Consider the following 21,589-nt stretch of genomic DNA (forward strand, 5'->3'; position numbering starts at 1 on the left):
ACAACACGGTTTAACAGCCAGGAAGATGGGTGTATTTTGTTGTAAAATGGCCCAGTAATGCTCAGTCCAGAGTCACGCGTACAGTCGCATGACTCTGGACTGTTAATCATAATAGCCCACAGTATGTGAACATCCATGACTACTAACACAAACGGTTCACAAGTATATGTGCACCTCTGTCCGAGCTGCAGGTTATTTTCACCACTTAAAAAATCAAACCAAATAAAAATTGTTCACAAGACACAACTCCATGCCAAATCTTAAGAGTGAGTCTCAGTCAAGTCTTAACTCAAATGTGTCTTGAATGCAAGAGTCAGACTTGATCCCTCCACCATTATGGTACATATTCAATGCGTTTCTGCCTCTGTGCCTGTAGTGAAGTTTTTATTTTAAATTTTTCCAAATGCCTCAAATACCTTATACCAAATACTGGCTAGATTTTGTGTAAAATAATGGACCCATTACGTGTTTACATGAGTAACCGCTGTTAAAATTCAGATTACTTAGAAGGTTGAGTTCCTAAAGTCAAAACACCACAAACTGCAGCATTAATGATGTTTGTGTGAAGCGTGTGCGTTCAGTTGTGAAGATTGGTATGAACTGATTGGAAGAAGTCCTGTCACAAATTCTGAGTTTATGATGGAGCTCTTACGCATGTGAGAAGCACAGAAACATGCAAAGCCTCTGACATACACATAGGGGATGTAATCTGGTGGTCATTATAGCAAACAAGGCAGTGTTGTGTTGCGCTGACAAACAGTTGAGTCTGTGTAGCTCGCCTCTGGTTTAAATTATCACCAGTATCCCACAGACCACAGACCTCTCAGTCTCACTGTAGGGAAAGGAAAGGTCACAGCCCTGCTCACACAGCGAGGGCAAAAGTCCTGCTTGGTTTTATGCAAGTGCTAAGGAAAGTTTCTCATGTCTTTCATGTCTACGTTAACGACATGACGGAGTGCTTTCCAGTTTGCACTGGTGTTGTCATGAAAGAATACAAAATTACTTTTAAATTAGCCAAATTTAAAGTGAGCGATGCCTTTTCTCTCATTCCATCATTATTTCTTAAAACCTAACACGACTTCTAGTCATCTGAAATCTGATAACTTGCCTAATATCTTTTAGCTGTTTTTGTCTGATTATTTGTTAGTTTTTTTATCTTTAACTTCACCATTTTGGATTTATTTATGATCAACCGTTTCAATTGCTGGTGTTTTCCTTCTGTTACCACCTTCTTAGCGTCATGCATCATTACCTCGTGCTTGCAGACAAAATCAAGGTGAATGTATTCATAACAATATTGTGTAACTTGTTTGTGCGTCTAAGCAGTTGATGTGGTTTTGATTGATTTTGTCTTGTCAGACCAGATTCTGATTCATCTAGACAATTAGTTAAGCTGATATGAACTTTTCATATTTAAGGTATAAATGTTACAATATACAGTCCTCAACATGTAGGTGGATTGGGGAAAATGTACAGATTTATTGCAAATTTGTTTATTTTTTGCATTATTTGAAGAATTGTTCTTTGTGAATGCCATGCCGGTTGATTTCGATCACTTTGTTAATCAGGAAAGGAGAAAATATGTGTCTAATGAAATATCTTGCCAATGTACAGCATTATGCTTCTTTAAAGAAAAAAAGCAAAAAAAAAAAACCAAAAAACAGCACGTGCTTACAAGATTGTAATTAACCACTCCACCCTTCTAACCTGAATTACCTGTCTTTTGTTTTTTCTGGGGTTTTTTGCGTTGTAAAGATAAAGATCTGGGCTTTTTATTCTCCAGGGTTGTTCTTGAAAATTTTATCTCGCACTTTTTTTTCCCCCCAAAAGTACGACTGCTCTTTCAACTTTGAGTGTAGTCTGTTGTACAAGCGTGACTCAGACTTGAGTTTATTCGGACTTTTGCAATGAAAACATAAACGTCTGTCCTCTTCGTTGTCAATGATTAACTGTGGTATAAGACTTTTCGCACGTCCCGACCACATGCTTGCAGTAGAAACTGCTCACTGTTAGAGGCACCATAAATAACAATGTCAGTACCAAAATAACAAGCCAATTTAGTTCATTGCTAGAGGTCTTAGTCAATTCTTTTTGCGTGTCTGTGTTTAGAATATGTGTCACACCAAAAAAGGAAGATTAGTTAGAAAGTGGGGCACCGAAGCCCAGAAAAGAGCAAGAAAGGTCTCAGGGGTAATCTATTCTTTTATTCACTCTCTCTTTCTCTCACTGGCCATCTCATGACACGCTTAATCCCCTCATTGCTGTCTTTAACTGGTCAGATCTGGGCAAACAGATACACGTAGGCTGATCCTGGCACAATGTATTGAGGAATAAAGCCTCTTATTTATAGGCTCATTACTGAATCATTTTAGGTTTTAATGTTTTTTTTTGCCTAGTATCTCAAGCATTTGTAGATTCCTCTTGCTGCCTGTTAGCTAAAATATTTATGCATCTCTGTCACTCTATGTGAAAACAGTAAGTTAGAATATATAAAACATTTTTTGCTAACATGTCACTCAAGAGGACATCTTTAAAGACAAGCTTCCTGTTATCAGCATGAACTTTCCCATGGCATATAGTCTGCATCAGTCTGAGGTTTATTTTGGTCTTGACTTTGACCGCTCATTGAACTAGGCAGCTGCTTCTTGACTGGATTAACTGAGACACTGTGAAAACACTTTCTTCATATATCAAGGATGATGGTTGGGAGCAGAGCACTTAGATGTTATTGGGAGAAGACAGAAAACTAAACATAAACAGAGAAAAGAATAAAGCACAGAAAGGCCAGACATAAAAGTATCCAAACATTTTATTCACTGCAAGTTTACCTCTGAAAGTAATGCAAATTTTTGCCATGTAGCCGAGACTCTTGGCCAGTTAGCATAGATTTGCACTTCAGCTATGCGTGACAACTTTTTATAGAGCAAGAGTCGGTTAAAGCAGTGTTTTTCAACCTTTTTTCAGCCAAGGTACATTGTTTTAATTGAAAAAATCACGAGGCACACCACCAACCAAAAAATGTAAACAAAGATGCTCTGTAGCCGCCTATATTACATATAGTCATTCTTATCAAAGTGTCTTGAATAGGAATCAGTGTGAACATAAACATCCGTCAACGTCTTTTACTCGTTTTGCAACTTCACAAAGTGAAACAGCCTCAGAAAAGAAGCATAATGCTGTACAAAACGCCAAAAAAACTTTTTCTGAAGACAAAAATTCTTTTGAGTATTAATAACAATCAGGTGCCTTATTTGTAAGCTGGTATGTCTCATGCTTGTCATAAAGCTGTGATGTTTTTCTGTCCCCCAATCAATGGCCTGTTAGTTATTCTTTGAAACCAGAAATACACAATATAGCGAATCACAACTGTCATTACAATATCAATGTGTGCAATATTGTATTATAAACAACAACCTGGACAGAGTAAGTTAGTAAGATGTGATATCTTGGGTGAACTGCAGGAAAAATGGATTCTGATTTGGAAGGCCATTTTCAGTGTTTTGTGTCTTGATATATAGGTCTTGGATAAAGATGGTAAACCTGAAGTATGGTGGAGTGGCTGTGATGAATGTATTTACCAAAATTATTGCAACATTATACTTCTGTGAATATTGTGCAGTGCCATCTGAGATCCATAAACGAACACACACACTGCCTACTCCATACTTTCTTCAAATACTGCACAGTATATTAATAAAATACGTCCTCATCGTTCCTTTTGTCCTGTTTTTGCGTGGCAGCTGTTGGGGACTGAAGTCAGTGCAGAGCGTTTTAACGTCAGCACTCGTCACACTACAGCAGGTGCATGTGCGTTTGCACGCCCACACGCTGCATGTGTCTGTGCTTGTTGAGGCTAGACTTGCTGTCTGTTGTGTACGTGTGTGTTTGTGTGTGCGGGTAGGCAACACTAGACAGACAAGCTGACTCTCTGTCAGCAGATACAGATAAATGAGGAGGTAAGTTTGGTGTCCAAAGACGCCAGGGCACAGCTAAAGGAATATATTGTTAGTGTGCCGGACAGTGTCAAGCGATATCCATGTGGTTCATCTTACTTAACTCCTTTCATTGTTATTTGATACAACAGCAACGTATCAGAATGATGGAGCGAATGAGAAGCAAAAGCCCGTGTCTGTGTTGTGTGGGTGGACCAATCTGGGCACGCCAACTGCTCAGCTAGAGCCCTCTGAGTGTATTTGGGTTATGCATTTCCCTTACCGATTCAAACAAAAACTCTGTAATCCACCGGGTGTTTACTGATTGTGTTGATGTAAATGAGTAAACTAAAATGTGATTCACGTGTGAGACAGCGAGAATAGGGTGCAGCAGTGCCAGTTGGACAATAACTGGTTTTGGACTTTCACCTTGTTTTTTTTTTGTTTTTTTCCCTTTCATGTAACTCCAGGTCATGAGAAACGATGGTAAGTTGTAGTACCACCTAGTGCCAGAGAAGACTATGGAGTATGACTGTTATGAATAGCTCAGACCTGTGATGTTCGTGTATTAGAGCAGTCTGAAAGCAAGTTTGCAACCAAATATTCATCTGAATACAACCACTGAATGAATATTTACTTCAAGACGTTAGTTAGACTTCTAAAACTGTGTAAAAATGTGGAAAAGCTGCTTACGATCACTGTTAAGTACGGTGAGGGACCTGTGAGGATGTGGGCTTTTTCCTTCTCCAATGACCCCATGACCTTGGTTGTGTACAGAGTTATGGCCCCCTTTGAAATAAGTAAAAAAAAAATGATGTGGTGATGTGTCCAGTACTTAAACATTTTCATGAAAAAGTTTTCGTTCATTTTGTGGTTTGGTTTCTGTTCGAGTAAAAGGAGAATTAAAGAAGAATTAAGCATATTTTTAAAGTCTGGTGGCTTAGTGTGAAGGGTACTTATGTTTTCTTCAGCTCTGTAATTAGCTGCTCACCAGATCTCCATACCTCTGTCCAGCTGGGGGAGAGTATGTTTGTGTGTATCCAGCTGTACATAATCCTCAGTCTCTTATCTTCTTAACCACCGGCCCATAGTTAACAGCAGCCATCTGTGGCCCATCCGCAGAGTTGGTTGTGGCCAACGTCCCCGGTCTCCATGTAGCAAATACCAGCAGCACACTTTCTCTTTCTCAAAGTTTTTCTTCACACATTTGCTGGTTACTTTGGTTTTTATATGTACATGTGAAGAAACATTCATCATTTTGACTATTAGCTTATTATTATTATTTTTTTTTTACCAGATTTCTTCTCAAATTTACATATAGGATTCCACACAGTCGCTAAATGGAAAGAGATCTACTTAAAGTGCAAGTATTCATGTACTTATTTTCTGGATTTCAATAGTGACCAGTAATGAAAAATAAAATAAAATTAAAAAAATCTACATAGTAGATAGTATAGTATTAGTAGATCAGACCCTTGTATTATTTGTGATTTTTATCAAATGTATCTTCATCACAATATTCATGTCGCAAATAAGCCTGTCTCGAAAAGCAATAAATCAATTGATAGCAGGATCAAGTAAAACGAGTTTGATAATTTCCATTTGCATGATGTATAATTTTTCTCTTCTCCTTCTTTCTACCAAAAACTGGATAAGTCTTTAGTCTGCTGCATATGTTTCAAATAGCTTTATTTTTTGAAAGCTTCATATTTAATTTTAGTTGTCGCTTCTGTTTTTATGTATTTAAAAAGTCTTCCAGTTCGAGTGTTAAACGTTCATTAAAATTTAAAGGTTATTGATCTTTGAGATGGACGTGCCTGCGGTATTATGTTATTACCACTATATTACTTGAAAATGGTCTAAAAACAATATTGTGGTTTATCGCGATAAGTTTATCGTTCAGCAAAATGTTTTGTGATGGATGTAATCGCAAAGATGGTTTGTAATTAAATAATTGTTGGCTAATATATTCCAAATGTTGTGAGCGGGCATTTCATTGTAAGTTAATACTTATCTTGTTGGACACCAGCAGATGCTTACACCGCACAATAATGACCTTGCCCAAAATGCTATATTGGGCAAGGTCTTCATATTAAATCTAGAATATTTTGTGGTAAACTTATTAATCTATTATGTATCTAATTAATTTAACCGTTTTTTTTTTGTTTGTTTTTTTTGTCCTTAATGACTTTGGTCTGAACCCTTTAAAATTGTTTGTGGCGTCTCTGTGGAAGTGTCTCATGACGCAGCCACACCCACAGAAACAACAAGAGCTCACAGTGAGGGAGACGTGGCCACATGGATGGTTGAGTATTATAACTGAACAGTTCACCGCTGGAGTGAATGAACATTTCGGTGTTGTGCAACAGTGAGGCCCTTATAATAGCCACGCCCTCTGTAAAAGCAAGCTCGCGAAAAGGAAGACTTCAGAAAACAGAAACGGGATTAATACTGAGCTCAGTGGCCCTCACAGGATATTAAATGTAGTTGAACAGTGTAACAAAGTTTTAACTTGCCATCTTGAAAGATTTAATACTCTTTAAGCCAGTTTTTGTGCTACACTTGGCCACAGTCTTAGTCTGTTATTTAGAAATTAGAAACTCTTGAAAAGGCGAACAAAACAGCAGAACAATATGGATTTGGATCGTGTGAAAACAAGCTCTTTCACAAGGAGTTCATTCATAACCCACTGCTACTATACCAACTATGCATACTGTTTTATTGCTGCAGTAACACACCAGTAAGCCCATATTGTATCAGTTATAAAAACATTCACTGTTTAGACAGAACTGAAACCAGAGCTGTTTTTTCAAACAACTCCCTCTGTTTTACGTTAATGTACGTACGTTAGGAATTCTTTTCACACCTAAACTCGCCAGTTGGGAAATTCAACACTTCACCATGGTATGTTCATTACTATAATTATATTTACACAGTCCAGACGGGCTAAAAACATCTCACGCAATCTCGGTAATGGGTTTGTGGAGGAACCTGAAATGTCGCTCACGATTTGAAGCCAGCCTTATCAAGTTGTAGCTGCAGAATTTGTGCGAGTGTTGGAGGTGATGGCAGCAGCTTCTTGCATGTGTTGCAAGCCAATTGTCTCTTGGAGTTAGTTACGTGGGTGGGAGTGGCTGAGTGAGTGACGGCTATGCATGCATCTCTGCATGCCGTCGAGCTGTGCAGACAGCTGGATGGCTCACTCTGCTGAAAATTTTACACTCCATAAGATGCCGCAGACACGCTACACACACAGATGCACCGTATAGAGTATCTCCCCGTTTATGAAGCAGAGTGCAGAATGTCAACAGTTCAGTAATTCAAGGTTTCTCCAGGCCTCTCGACTCTATATGGACTCTGACACACAGAGAAATAAACATACACACAGGGGTCCCACAGAGAAGCTATTGATTCATGCTGAACATCTAGACAAAAGCTCCGTCAATCAATGTTTCACCGCTGCCAGTGGATGATCATTTAAGCTGTGAGGAGGAAAATGCACATTCTTATTTGTTCTCAACTGAGTATAAGCTACTTGGTACAAAAAAAAAAGCTGTTGGTTGCATAATTTGTAAGGTGTATGATTGAGAGTGAATGTTCATTATTTTTTTCTTAAGTCCTAGATATTTTTTTAAGTCTCTCCCAGCATTGAATAAGGTTGTTTTGTCAGTAGCCTTTTGTGCACTGCATCTTATTACTATTTAATCTAGTGACATAAAACAACCGTTCAGGACAGACAACAATTTCCTGTGTGTCTTTTCCCACAGGAAGCTAATAAAGTAATTCATAAGTCCATGTTTCATGCTAAGTTGAGGTCAGGTTGTCTGTTTTTCCAGTTTAAAGATTATCAAAATAAATGCATTTGCAGGTCTATAAAAATAAACTGCTGTACAAATCAAACTGACTTTCATTCTCATTAAAAATGAATCTCAATTATCTCAAAATATAATACATTGTTTTCATTTTCTCTTTTTTTAATAGGTCTAACTGTAATTCTGTCTGATTAACTTGTTGCAAACTCTGCCCTGCTGATTTTTGTGTTATGACATTCCTAAATTGTTTTCCTGTTTGAGTACTTCTAAAACTTGCTCATATCCTGTTTTTTTTTGTTTTTTGTTTTTTTTCCAGGCCACTTTAGTGACAATGGCTAAAAGTGTGACATGTCATTTCAAACTTAGATTTTTGTAGAGCTGTATAACTGCTGGTATCCAAGTTGCTCGTGAAACTTTTTTCCACATTTTCCTTCCTCTCAACTTTCCAGTAATTTGCGTGCATACAGCACTTTGCAACCAAGCATTTCTATTATCTATGATCTGTTTGTGGCCCGACTGTTGAAGGCCTTCAACAGTCAGCAGTTTTCTTTTTTGATAATGTAGCAGTTAGCGTTAGAAACCTTTGTTTTGTTATTTTTATCTTTGGAGAAACATAATTTAATGTGTTCATTCCCTGTAAGTCATAATAAACAACTTGAACAAATACATTTCTGAAATATCACTTTGTCTCAATGGAACATGATTTTTAAGCTGAAATTACTGCAATAAAGCTTTCAATGATAATCAGATTTTTTTTTTTATTTGATGCATCTGTATGAAACTTTGATATTTTTTATTTATTTTTTTCCTCTGGAAGTTTATTCATCATGCTCCTTTCTGTTCTAGGTGGCACCAGAGACATCGGGTCGGCATTGACCAGGATGTGCATGAGGCATCGCAGCATAGAGGCGAAACTCAGACAGTTCTCTGTGTAAGAAAAATTACACACTGAAATGTTGTTCTTTTGAACACACATTGCTCTTTGGCCAAAGTTATCCTCCAAAAAATGTTGACTGCTGCTTCTCCTGGCCTTTTGTGTTGTAATGTTTTGGGTGTGTGGGCGACCGTGACCCTTGTTGTGGAATGCTGAGAAAAAGTCTATTTACTTGGACGCATACGCATCTATAATGTCAAAGGAAAGATGGACACAGCACAGCTTTCTGCCTTGCCCCCTCCCGTTACCACACACATCCCAGACAAGAGGCTCTTTAATTTCACTTGGCATTTCTGTAGAGATTCCATTTGGATCTCCATAGCAGGGGCCATACACGTGGGGTCTGCCATCAACAACCACCCACTGACACACACTTTGTGGAGATGTCTGCAAGAGGGAGAAGTCTAATTTTAGCTCGACTCGCTAAGGCTGCAGCTGTCCGCATTTCACACACTTTACAAATGTGTCTAGGAAGACGTTCATGCTTGGCTAATGATTGACAGACATAACTGCACAAGCTTAGTACTTCCCCCTGTGTCGCACAATCAGACACTTGCAGACTCTTTTCTCACAGTCTGTTTTTTTTTTTTTCTTCTCCCTCCCGGTTTGTCTGTCAATGATTGACGTGAGATTACGTGCCACATAAATAAACCAGACTTTATGTTTGTGCATTTTTCAAGCTTGGCAGTCTGCTTTCACTTAAATTGGATGATAAATATACTGCTGTCGTACGTATGTATTTTATTTCCATTTTGGTACAGAACATCAGACAGTTGTAAATAATTGTGAAGTGGAGGGAAAATGTTGAATGGTTTTCAAAGGTCAACTTTTCTTTGCAAAAATAGCTGGAGACCTTGGAGGCTTTCACAAAACAGCTGCATCAACACCGAGACTAAATTTTACACAGGTGAACTTTATTTGATGACTGGATTGTATTTAGGGGTATATAAATAAAAGGGGTAGAACGCAGAAGTGTGTCTTTGCATGAAAAATTTTGGAGGTAATGTATGTGGGGGGGAGGGTAAGTGGATGATCTTGTTTGGCCTTTGTTCTTCATGATGTAGCTCTGTTTCGCAAGAGCTTGTCGGTTTAATATGAGTTCTTGCCATTCCCTTCCAAATAGACATCGCAAGGGCAGAAATGTCATGAAAACTACATTTTCATTTTCATGTAAATTGAACTAATCTGGCTGACCTCAGATTAAAAGTGAGAAACCTGTCGTTTCACAGGTGCTTTCTGGAGGGTCTGATTAACCCTCTGCAGGAACAGATGGAGGAGTGGAAAAGAGGTGTCAACACTTTAGACAAAGACCATGCAAAAGGTGAGGTGATGATCCCTCAAACTCATTCTCAAAGTAAATTGTTGCCAGTTTTATCACTTCAGTTCACAGTTTATATTCATCTATTCAGTAGTGCAAAAATAGACAAAATATTTTGTCATATAAATTGTTAAACGCTCAATAAAGCAGTTGATTGAACTCTGTTAATTGGTCTTTTTGTAACAGAGTACAAACGAGCGCGACAGGAAATCAAGAAGAAGTCCTCGGACACACTAAAACTTCAGAAAAAGGCAAAGAAAGGTGAGAAGAAGCTTTTTGTGAAGCAATTTGCATTTGACATGTGCCGTCAGGCATACATCTTGTCAAATAAACAAGTTAAATGCTTTTTAGTCATGGATGATTTATTGTCAATCCTGGAAATGCAAAACTATTAAGCTTTGCAGCAGTAGTTCAACAGCAGGTAAGTTTATTGAAACGAAGCTGCTGTTTTTGCCTTAGGCGGTATGTTGTTGTTAGCCTAGCCAGACCTGACGCTTGTTTTTCCATTGACCTCTTGGTGAATTTGTCTTCTTTAAACATTTAGCCGGGTAGCTGTTGTGAAGGAGCTTGTAAAAGGTCACAAGGGAAAAAGCTGCAACTCATCTATGTGTGTCCCACTGGTTTTATATGCAAGCTGCTATTTCTTTTGAGACTTATGATTGAAATACTGCATTAGATATATACATATATTCCAATGTAACAGCTGGTGAATGTAAAAATCTGTTGACAAGAATTTAGTGCATACTAAGAAAATTGTGCTGAAAAATAATATGTGGAGAGAAAATTTTATTGATTTATTTTTTCTATTTTAATAGGAAATATGTATAAATTGGGGTTCAGTTCTCCGTTTAGCATGTGTATTGAACAAGTGTTTTCCTACTGAGTAAGTTGTGCAGCTCTAGTAAGGCTGAACATTGCCTTACTTGGTAAACACTGTGAGAGGGCAGTGCAGTACTCTTGGCTCAGGTTATACATACTTGATCACCTAAATGGAAAATAGTGCTGTACATAAAAAGACATTTGGCTGGCTGTCATTGTGGCATGTTTATAGATTTGGATTGGTTTTCATATTTAATTTTTTATTTTTTTTTTATTTTTTCAGACATGTTAGCTACTTTAAGGAAAGCAAGGAGGGGGAACTCATTTCTGTTTTTGCATTCCCATCTTTTGAAGTCTAGATGAATGAGCCTGTCAGGATAGCACCAAGTACTGCATCATTGCAGGACTATTGCTATGCTAAAGACAATGCAGATTATTTAATATCTGTTTTGATGGCATCTGAGAGTATGCCATCAAAACAGATAGCATGTGCTGTCTATCTGTGATAGCCTTTACGTCACACTTTTCGTTACAAAGTCATTTTCTCATGTTTGAATCCTTAAACAAGGTTTTAGACATGCATAGGCACACATTGATAGATTAGTGTTTAGCTGGCAGTTTCTCAGTTCATGTGGATCTTTTTCTCTCCCTGCCCACCCATGGTTGATATTCTTCTCTTAATGCTGCACTGCAGCAGACAATCATGGTAAGTCACTTCATAGACAATATTTAAATAGTTGCTCATGCTACAATTTATTAAGTGTCTTGGTTTTATTGGTAAATGACTAATGTAGACTTTACTTTCTTGTCATGCATTCTTTTTTTTTATACAAGCTGTAGCTACTCGTTAGAGACTCTAGCAACATGTTAGTCCTATTTATAGTGTCGATCTCCTTTTTAGTGTAGTGTGTAGTGTAGATTATGAAACGATAATTAAGGATTTGGCCTTCTTTTCATCTTTCACTGTTCTTTTTTGTGCCATCCCATTCATTACTTTTAGTTTTGAGTAAGTTGCTTTTTCTTAAGAACCTTTTTAAGATTAAAAAAGAAGAGAAAACCTTGACTTTCAGAAATGTGCTCTACACAAATTGTTTATCCAGCTAAGAGCTACATAAGTCACATAATGCTTAAACACACCTGTACTTATGATAACACTGACATTAACAAATAAAAAATACATTTCAGTCATAGCCTTTGAAGCATTTGCAGTGTATTTTGTTAAAAAATGTTAGAGGAATTCCTCCATCTGCCCAAACTTCTGCTGCAATGTTAGACATACAGGGTTCCAAGTCTGGAAAAGAATGGAATTTGAGTTATGCGTTATTTAGATCTAAATGGGAAAAGAAAATGGCGTATGAAAGATTTTTTTTGTATGTCCTTACTACTCATTATCCCACTCACTCAAAGATTTGTCTATTCACCCACCATCACTCATCCACACATCCATCTGCTTGCTCACCGTAGATTGTGCATCCATCTAACATTTGCCCAGCCTTAATCCATCAGTCTATCAATGTTGCAAATTAAAAGCCTGACGACTCCAGAAGTATTTGTAGATCGACAGAAAACTTTTGTAAAATTTAAATATTTTGAATGGATCAAGATTTTTAGAAATTTGAGTCTGGAAAAATATGGGACATTGACATGTAAACTTGTTTAGACATCATCCTGAATAGACATTAAATAAAACACAGACTAGTAGAAACTTGCGGCTCTCGGGGCTCAGTAAGCTTTTGCAAACCTTCTTGGCTTTGTTAAAGCTGACATAATCTTTGACTTGGTATGCTCAATCTGATTAACCTTCATGTCCGAGCTTCACAGCTGTCAAGAGCTTGAACTCCGGCTTTTGACTAAAGACAACACAAGACTACATACTTTCTCTTCTTATTAGCTTTCCACTACCACTCAGAGGTGACCGCTATGTTTCATCTCGGAGCGCTCAACTGGGTCACTATAAAATCCTCAATCTACTACATTTTGAATAATCAGGTTATTCAGCTGTCGTAGAACATTACGAATTCTCTGTAATGTTTCCCTGCTACCTAATTTTTCTCATTAATCTCAGGAGATAAATACTGAGATCTAAGTATTTCTACTTTATCTAACTTTAAGCTGTAATAATAGTATTTAAGTATAGGTTTATGCGTATTAACTGAATTAGGGACATTTATTTTCTCATAAAAAATACCACACCATCCACCGTCTTCTAGTTGGTTACACAAGATCTGATGTTTTCTTATCTGTCTCATGAGGGTGTTTTTCTGACCCAAAAGCCCAGCAGCACTCAGAATAAGTCTAAAATTACAGCCTAATTTAATCATTGACCATGTGAAAGCTGGAGCAGTTAATCCCATTTGTGTCTGTACACATGTAGCAACATGTGTGCAGAATGAGGGACAGTTCAACCCCTCGAGTCAGATAAGTTGAAGCTGGTAAAGACGGCTAAGATTTAGTCAAACTCCTAAATGCTTGAATTGTTTTTATATTTTGACTGAGTTTTTGCTAATAGTTTGTGGAGCTTATTGCATGTGTGTATATCATTCTGGATCAGTTTCCATATCATTAGCTTTCTGTTTTGTCAATTCCCAGCTGCCTCATTTAAAGTAAACGGTCTTGATAATTGGTCACCTTTTATTGAGATGAAATGTAAACATTTTTTTCGGCTCTATGTTTAAGACTAGCAGGTTGTTTTGAAGTTATGAATCTGTTAAAGTAAAATATTCTAATTGTGCCCTTAAGATCCGTATTATGGATTACAAGCTTGTATTTTGTGGTGAAATGACTGAAAGTTTCTAATCTTCAGTCTAGCTTGATGGATAATCATCCAAAGCAGCTCCAAGTCAATTTGCCCCTTTGCTAATTGGTAACCACATTTTATACCCATATTTTGGCATTTCATTTCCTACTTTCATTTAGGAATAATAATTAATAATAATAATAGTTAAATTCCTAGATATCATTTTATTTAGGGAAATGTTATTTTCTACAATTCTAAAATGACATCCTATTTCAAAAACACAATTGCTGCTGTTTGAGTTATGAGAAGAAATGTCAGCTTTAAGGTGGAAGAGTTGCTTTCTCTCACTTTGTCCTCAACTTTACATGAACTTTATAGCCAAGTCTACTTCAAGCCAGAGCGTATGTGTTGTACTTGAATATAAAACGTATTTTTAAAGTGGTTAATTTGCTTTCTGTAGTTTCAGCTGTTGGATATTTTACTTTATAGATCCACATTACAGACGGCCTTCACATTACATTACAGTAATGATAGAGGAGCGGTTTATAATTACTGATTACAAGAGTATTTGAGATGTCAAACCAACTTATAAATAATGTCCAAGGCAACAGGATGGAAAAAGATTTTGCCTGTAGGGACAACGATAATGAGGTAGGTCCTGCTGTGGAAAACAGACTAATGAGTGAGGCCAGTTCAGATTTAGTCGTACCGTTGCACAATATAATTGTTTGCCGGTCTGGTCAAAATTTCCCTTTGGATCAATACAAGACCGAGAAACGTGCTGAAACTTGGACTTTCTAGTTGAGCTACATTTAATTTATTGCCCCATAGACCGCCAGTGTTTAAGATGCTTGCATAACTCACATTAGCATTAAAATCTCTGTGCTTGGCTTGAGGTCTGGATGCTATACATTTCATTATAACAACATTATAACAGCGCTTGTAGTCATGTTGCAAGCTAGTGTTGATTTATTTAGATGGAGATGGAAAAGTACATAGAAGACTCCTACAGTGCTGTGAAAAAAGTATTTGCCTTCTCAAGGGCAAGTACTGCTCTTTTTTTCCTCTTTTCAGATAATTTTTGCTTGTTTAAGATCAAACAAATATTTGATATCAGAAAAAAGCATATACTTTTTTGTTATTTAATTTTTTAATGGACGATAGGACAACCAAAACAAACACGGCCACTTGTGGTCAGAGCACTGTAATTATCATCTAAAGATATTACTTGGTTGACCTGCATTATCTCAGTCGGATTTAGGTTCAGACTTTGACTTCTTAAAAACATTTTTTTGATTGCTGTGCTTTGGATTATTCTCCTGCATCAAGCACCCATTGACCATACAGAGCTTTTTAACACTTTCTTCACTATTGACTATGACTTTCATTTGAAGCACTGTGTTTGTTAGCCTACTTCATGTTGTCAGACCAGTTTTATTTAAGTGATTTCTTGATTCTACATGACTGACAATTATCAATCATAGGTGTAAATGTTTTTCAAGGGTAACGTTTTCACATATGAGCATATAAGTTAGGATATTTTGGGGCACGGGTCTACTATCAAAATCTGCTTAATTTGAAACATTTGTGGCAAATACAAACAGAAGAAATCTGTAAGGGAACAAACACTGACCATTGTATGTTTTATGATGCATTAACCCTGCTTTATGCACCACTTGCATGTGGAAATTACAACAAATGTCAATGAAAGGCAGCAATTTATCTCTACCCTGGCATAGGAGCAGGCAGAGACCACAGACCTTGATGTATTAAAGTCAAAACATGTTTTTGTGTAACTGTATCTTTAGTGGTTAGATAATGCCTCTGAGATCCACAGTGCATCATATGGTCACAGGCAGTCGCCAACCTTCCTGCCTACTTCAAGAACTCAAGCGGGCCTGATTTGGCTTCGGGGCATCCTGTCTTTTAAAACCATGCACACACAAACACACTCACAAATCCTAGACTCACATTTTTACTTGGACTTGCAGCGAGAAGACATGCAAGGCTGCACGTCAAGATAACCTTGGAATTGTAATGTCCCACTCTGGATTTGCATATTTATATTGAAAGTCACACAGACAGCCGGAGGGCCAGATGGTGGTGTTGGTACTTTGCTCTTTTGTTGTGATAAAAAGTCTTTATTTTTTTTATTTTTTTATTTTTTTCAAAAACATTTTCTGAAATTTCAGTGTATGAAAGAGGAAGGTAAAAATGTCTAAAATGACTCCAACCTTTGAGTATATTGTAGTAACGGCCTACAGACAACAGATTAGTCTGAAGAAGATAACCTTTTGCCCTCCTTGAATAAGAGCCAGGAAGTGCTTCAGTAAGAAGAGGTGCTCTTCATGCTGAGGTGATACCCAAAGTAGTGGGACGTTTTACATAGCATCATTTGACATGCCACAAAAAAAAATATCTTCACCAACTTCCTTTTTATGTGCAAAATCATATTGTTTTCCATATTCAGTGCATGGCTATTGCATGACAAGTAGTGATGTAGTATTTGGTTTCCTGGTTCCATGCCTTATGTAATGACTAGTGTATTTTTGTGTATTTGTATTCTGTTTGCTTGTGAAGGCCGTGGCGACTTCCAGCCCCAGCTGAACAGTGCCATGCAGGATGTGAGTGATAAATACATCCTTCTGGAAGAAACAGAGAAGCAAGCTTTGAGGAAGGCTCTCATTGAGGAGAGACAAAGATTTTGCTGTTTTGTATCCTTGCTGCAGCCTGTAGTGGTGAGTAAAAAAAAGAGGCAAACTCATGTTTTGATTACTGTAACCGTACTACGACTGGATAAAATACGATCCGTTTATGGGTTTTCTGCTTTCCATGTGCTTGATGCTTTTAGGATGAGGAGATTTCCATGTTGGCAGAGGTTACCCATCTCCAGACCATCTCTGAGGACCTCAAGGCCCTGACCTCTGACCCGCATAAGCTTCCTCCTGCTAGTGAACAGGTATGGGGAGGGGAAAAAAAAGCCTAAAATCCTGAAATCTTGTCATTTTTACTTTTTGTTTTGCCCTGTAAAATAAGTTTGCTATTTCTGTTAATATTAATGATTACTTTTAGGTGATCTCAGACCTGAAGGGCTCAGACTATGGCTGGTCCTATCAAACACCACCTTCTTCCCCGAGTACTACTACGTCCAGGAAATCTAGCATGTGCAGGTATGTTTATGCAGTTTTGACCTTCATGTTTTAAAAGAAGTAGAGTACACATGAACCTCCTGCATCCAAGAAACACTGTGTGAAATGAGTACAGAAATATGAAATGGTCAAGGATGCTTTATTTTATGTAAGAGGAAGCTCAGTAATCTGTCAAGTGTGCATTTACCTTATGCATTTGCATTTCTCTAAAAGCCTGAAAGTCTTTTTTTTTAATCCAAATCAGAAATGATGAAGGCATTAAAACTGACAGTTTTCCAAACCATGACTGACACCTAGTGGCCAGGATGAGCTGGGGGAAAAGTCTTGATTATTTTGTTTCACTCTTATTGATCACTCAATGAGAATAACACCAGTACTATGCAGAATGATTTGGGGGAGTGGGGGAGTTAGCTGTTCAGACTATGTCTTCTGCTCGCTGTCCTTTGCTTTCTCTAATGGTTTTTGTACAACTGCTCTGGTTTAAAGTCAGAAATCTACTGTCTGAGTTCCTGTTTTCACTTTTTTATCTATCCTGTTGTTCTTGGACAATCTATTCTTGGGTTGTGAGTGAATTTTAATTCTAGATAGATTTTTGATTTATATTTATTTGAATATAAAATCAGAGAATACCACATGTATCAAAGGGATACATGTGATACTGTTAATTTTTACTTTTCAAAAAACAGGAGTAACATTATGAGTCTCATAAGTGAGTTCAAGTAATAAAGCAGCGCTTTTTTGTATTTCTTTTGGTTTTTTTAAAGAATAATTGTAGGTGGTCGGTGTCTTGTGTATTTTTTATTTTTTTTTTAATCATTTGGGTGTGTATTTTATACTTGTTTCAACGACTGGAGGAAGTTTTTTTCACTTATTATTGACAGTGATGTGTGTAATCTAATTAGTCCTTGAATTTGTTCAGCATCTGAGTATTTTGTCTTGATAAAAGTCTGCCCTCTGTATTCATTATAATTTTTTATTTTATTACTTTGTTTTACATTGGTTTGATTGGATTGGCTTCGGTCACTGCTTGCTGCATCATTTTATGCCGTGTTAATCGTTTCCCACCCTGTCTCCTCCACATTCCCCCGTTATCCTCTGCCTTTTATCTCTCCCCTGTCTCCCCTGTCCTCCCCCCTCCACTCGACCCTTCCTCTTTAACCCGTGGCTTCTGGTGAACTTGCCCATCTTTAACTCTCCTTGCCGCTGCTAAACTTCTCCCACTGGTCCTCCCTTTGTGCCGTCCTCCTTCCCCTTTCACAGTAGTCTGAACAGCGTTAACAGTAGTGACTCCAGGGGTTCCAGTGGCTCTCACTCTCACTCTCCTTCCTCCTCTTCTTCCTCCTCCTCCTCGCATCACCTCTTTCACCATCATCACCCCTGCCATCGATACCGCAGCTCCACATTACCCCTGCAGGCCCCAGTTCGGCTCTCTAGCATCTCTTCCCACGACTCTGGCTTCATTTCTTCATCGCAGGACCAAAATGCATCGTCCAAATCCTCTTCACCGATGCCAGCTGAAACAAAGGTAAGACGGGGCCAATAAAAGAGATACCCATATTTATTCATATATTCAATCCGGCTCCCTACTGAGAGCCAGTCTCCTTCAGACAGACAGTTGTCTGGCCGTGGTAAGTATGTGAAGTCATTTCAGTGCTATTATTGTATCATAAATGTGCAGGAAATTAGTTTGCTTCCTTTCTAGCCCAGGGTAAAACAGGTCAGAACCATCCTGCTATGAAAAAAAAAAACAAATTCACCACTGTGACAGACTTTGGTTTGGCTAAACTTAAAACCGCTCAGTTTTATTTTGGATTAAATGAATCATAGTTAAATTATATGCTGCTGTGTTGCCTGTATGTTCTACATACATTAGGAATATGTCTATATCGCCTCAGTCTGACTCTCTGACAAAGGTTGTGAGATAATAACGTGCGAGTCAGTCCAGGGGATTGTCTGTGCGGGCTTTGAGGCTTGCGATCGACCGTGAGAGCAGTTGCATTAGTCGACGACGTGCTGCTCGCCAGCAACCAGAGCTCCTCAGCCCAGAACACATCGGTTTAGTTGGACTCCAAGTTTTTATGATCCGCTGAAGGTGGTTTGGCAGCTCCATGCCTGACCCACATACAGTACAGGCCTGGGAAATGGGGCCTTGTGTTTGCTCACTGTGGGTTACAGAATCGGATGCTTAAAAGGGGCTTTAACTTTTTGGAGGGTTTTAACTGAGCTTCTTTTTAATGAGGCTGACACTTAACATGTTGCTCTTAATGGCCTTGCATCTAATGCTGATATAACTCTTCTCCTAGTGCACTGTTCCTAATGCTTTTCCTTACTAACTCGTGGAGAAGTCGCTACAGCTGCCAAACAGTTTGCCTGTGCTTCTAGCTGTCAGTATGTCTTTGCTTTAATTCTCTCTTCTCCATTCGTGCTTCCTTCTCTCTCCCACCTCACCATTCCACTTCCTGCCGGCTGCTCCCTGTCCTCTCTGTCACAGCCTTGTCCCAGTTCCAGCTCCTCTGAGACGTCAGAGACTGGGCAGCTTCACGGTGACTGCAGCACTGCCTGCTCTCTCACCGCTACTGCACTTCAGCATGTTACTGACAAGGTGAAAAGCTCTTTCTGTATAATGAACCGCAGACCTTCATACGCCAGATATCCGCTTCCGTTCAGTGTAGGAAGGTTGAGGAAACTGATGAGGCTTGCAAAAGGATTAATATCACCTGGTTAAAACCACAAACTTCTGCATATTTGGTTGAAAATGTATGTTTTAGATCAATGCGAAGTGGGTGATATTTCAGTTAAAAATAGCATGATATTTTTTTTTCTTTTTACAAATAATCTGAAAAGTTTGGTGGGTGTTTATATTCAGCACCTTTTTTGTACAATCACAGCTACAACTCTTTTTGTGTACGTCTCTACCAGCTTTGCTTGTAAAGGTGCTTCAATAAACCTTTGCTGATATCTTTACTCAGCCCAGTCAGATACTAGATTAAAGCATTTGTGGGGTCTTGCCTCGGATTGTCAACTATATCTGTGTTTTACACATGAACAGGGAGTGTGTTTGGTCTCAACCTTCCATTTTCTATTCCCCCTCATTCGTGGCAGAACAATGCAGATGGCACTTAGTATGGCTTTTTTATGCAATGGGTTTTCTTCTTGGTACTCTTTCTAATACATTAGTCCCCAGATAATGGTTGAGCCGTCAACAGAGTTTCTCAGTTTTTCAGATTTCATCCATCCATCCATTTTCTTTAGCATTCAGACTCTCATCTATATTGATGTTGGTTAATCAACAAGGATTTTGATCTTATTTTGCTTTCATTAATGTATCCTCAGTTATGTATGTTTTTTATTATTTGTTCACCATTTCATTTATTGATCCCATTGCTTCTTTTCCTTTTGTTTGCTTCTGTTGCCATTGGTCTGTCCTTCCATCAACACCAGTTGTCCAATGGCTTCGACCACTACAGCCCAGCCAGTCCCTCCTACCTGCATAGCAATGGGGGGAGCTTGGGCTCAGCTCCAGGCACTTCCTTCCCATTCTTCCCACCATCCTCCCCCTCTCCCTCCACCTCATGCCCCACTCGTTCCTGGTCACGTCCCGCCTCAGCCTTGCTGCCGGACTATCCCAACTACTGCACGTTGGGGTCCCCGATGGTACCTTCATCAAAAGTCCCCAGCTGGAAGGTTGGTCATCACCTCAGACTTGATGAGCAACACATTTCCATTCTCCTTGTGTGCAGTTTGCTCATCACACGAGTTTGCTTGGCAATTTTAGAATTAATTTCTTATTTTTTAACTTTCAATCTTAAATCAAAAGAGAACCATTTTAAGGCTTTGAAACATCAGAGAAATGTGGGAAAAATCATTATTAAACAATTTTTGTCCACAGGACTGGGCAAAGCCAGGGCCTTATGACCAGCCCATGGTCAACACACTCAGGAGGAGGAAAGACAAGGAAGCTTTGGGTGGGATGGAGAATAATGGGAGCACAAATGGTGGCAACAGCCCCCCTTCAGACCAAACATCGATCTCAGCCCCCCGTCCTGCTCAGACACAAACACCAAACCAGCAGGAAGAGAAGAACAGGATCATGAAGGTCAGTTTGTGTCTCCTCTGAATTTGCTGTGAAAAAGTGTTTGTCCCTATAGAATTTTAATATATAGTAATTATAAAGTGAGTAAAAACTAAATGCTGTTTTTAAATGATGATTCTATTTTTAAGGGAAAAACAAATATCCACACCAACTGGCTTTACATTGAAGAGTATCCCAGTTAGCCCAATGACAGATTGATCTGTCATTGGGCAGATCAATCTGTCCAATGCAAAAGGACCATCAAACTTTGATGGTCCTTCAAAGTTAACTGGCCATCAAACTTTGGAACCAGTTTTAGACTGATTGATGTTAATGAATTGGATTCTACTGTCAATATAAATAATCTGTAAACTGTTTTTTTTTTGTTGGATATTGTTTTGCAATAAAAGTTTTTTTTTTTTTTTTTTTTTAATGATCGGAAAGATTTAAGTGGAAAAATGAGGGGGAAAAGCTGATGAAATTTGTAAGAGCTCCCTTTTTTTATTTGCATTTGTTATTAGATCCAGAAGAGCTTTTTTGCATGCTTCCATTGAGCACATTTAGTCATGTCCTAAAACTGCAGACCTATTTTTACAAAATTACTCAATGATTACCTTTAATGGTGATACTTATTTCCATATATTGTTTAATGCCATCTGTTAACTGTGAGCGTTCAACAAAAACAATTTTGTTGCAGTAACGGCATGTAAACAATGTGAATAGCCCTCCACCATTAATGTTCCCCGTTAATGACTTTAGTGGGTTGGACTTAATTATTTTAATGGCTTTAATACACTGCACTTGGTTGTATCAATT

The 21,589-nt window shown here is 38.3% G+C and overlaps 1 protein-coding gene across 14 annotated transcripts in view; it reads left to right on the forward strand.

Annotated features, from left to right (window-relative positions):
* LOC103129100 (metastasis suppressor protein 1-like) overlaps positions 1-21,589 on the forward strand; it is a 44,488-nt gene that overhangs the window by 19,165 nt on the left and 3,734 nt on the right. For 3 of the 14 annotated variants that reach the window (XM_016673053.1, XM_016673656.1, XM_016673357.1), the window contains 11 exons: positions 8,591-8,675; positions 9,908-9,999; positions 10,183-10,257; positions 11,510-11,521; positions 16,133-16,290; positions 16,404-16,511; positions 16,625-16,722; positions 17,962-18,226; positions 19,193-19,303; positions 20,143-20,385; positions 20,591-20,797. In XM_016673053.1, the coding sequence (XP_016528539.1) occupies positions 8,591-8,675; positions 9,908-9,999; positions 10,183-10,257; positions 11,510-11,521; positions 16,133-16,290; positions 16,404-16,511; positions 16,625-16,722; positions 17,962-18,226; positions 19,193-19,303; positions 20,143-20,385; positions 20,591-20,797 (1,454 nt within the window). The remainder of the gene's footprint in view (positions 1-8,590; positions 8,676-9,907; positions 10,000-10,182; positions 10,258-11,509; positions 11,522-16,132; positions 16,291-16,403; positions 16,512-16,624; positions 16,723-17,961; positions 18,227-19,192; positions 19,304-20,142; positions 20,386-20,590; positions 20,798-21,589) is intronic. The other 11 variants (XM_016676214.1, XM_016676547.1, XM_016674568.1 and 8 more) reach the window with 8 other exon arrangements.

This window comes from Poecilia formosa, unplaced genomic scaffold (genome assembly GCF_000485575.1).
Source record: "Poecilia formosa unplaced genomic scaffold, Poecilia_formosa-5.1.2 Scaffold0, whole genome shotgun sequence".
Lineage (NCBI taxonomy): Eukaryota > Metazoa > Chordata > Actinopteri > Cyprinodontiformes > Poeciliidae > Poecilia > Poecilia formosa.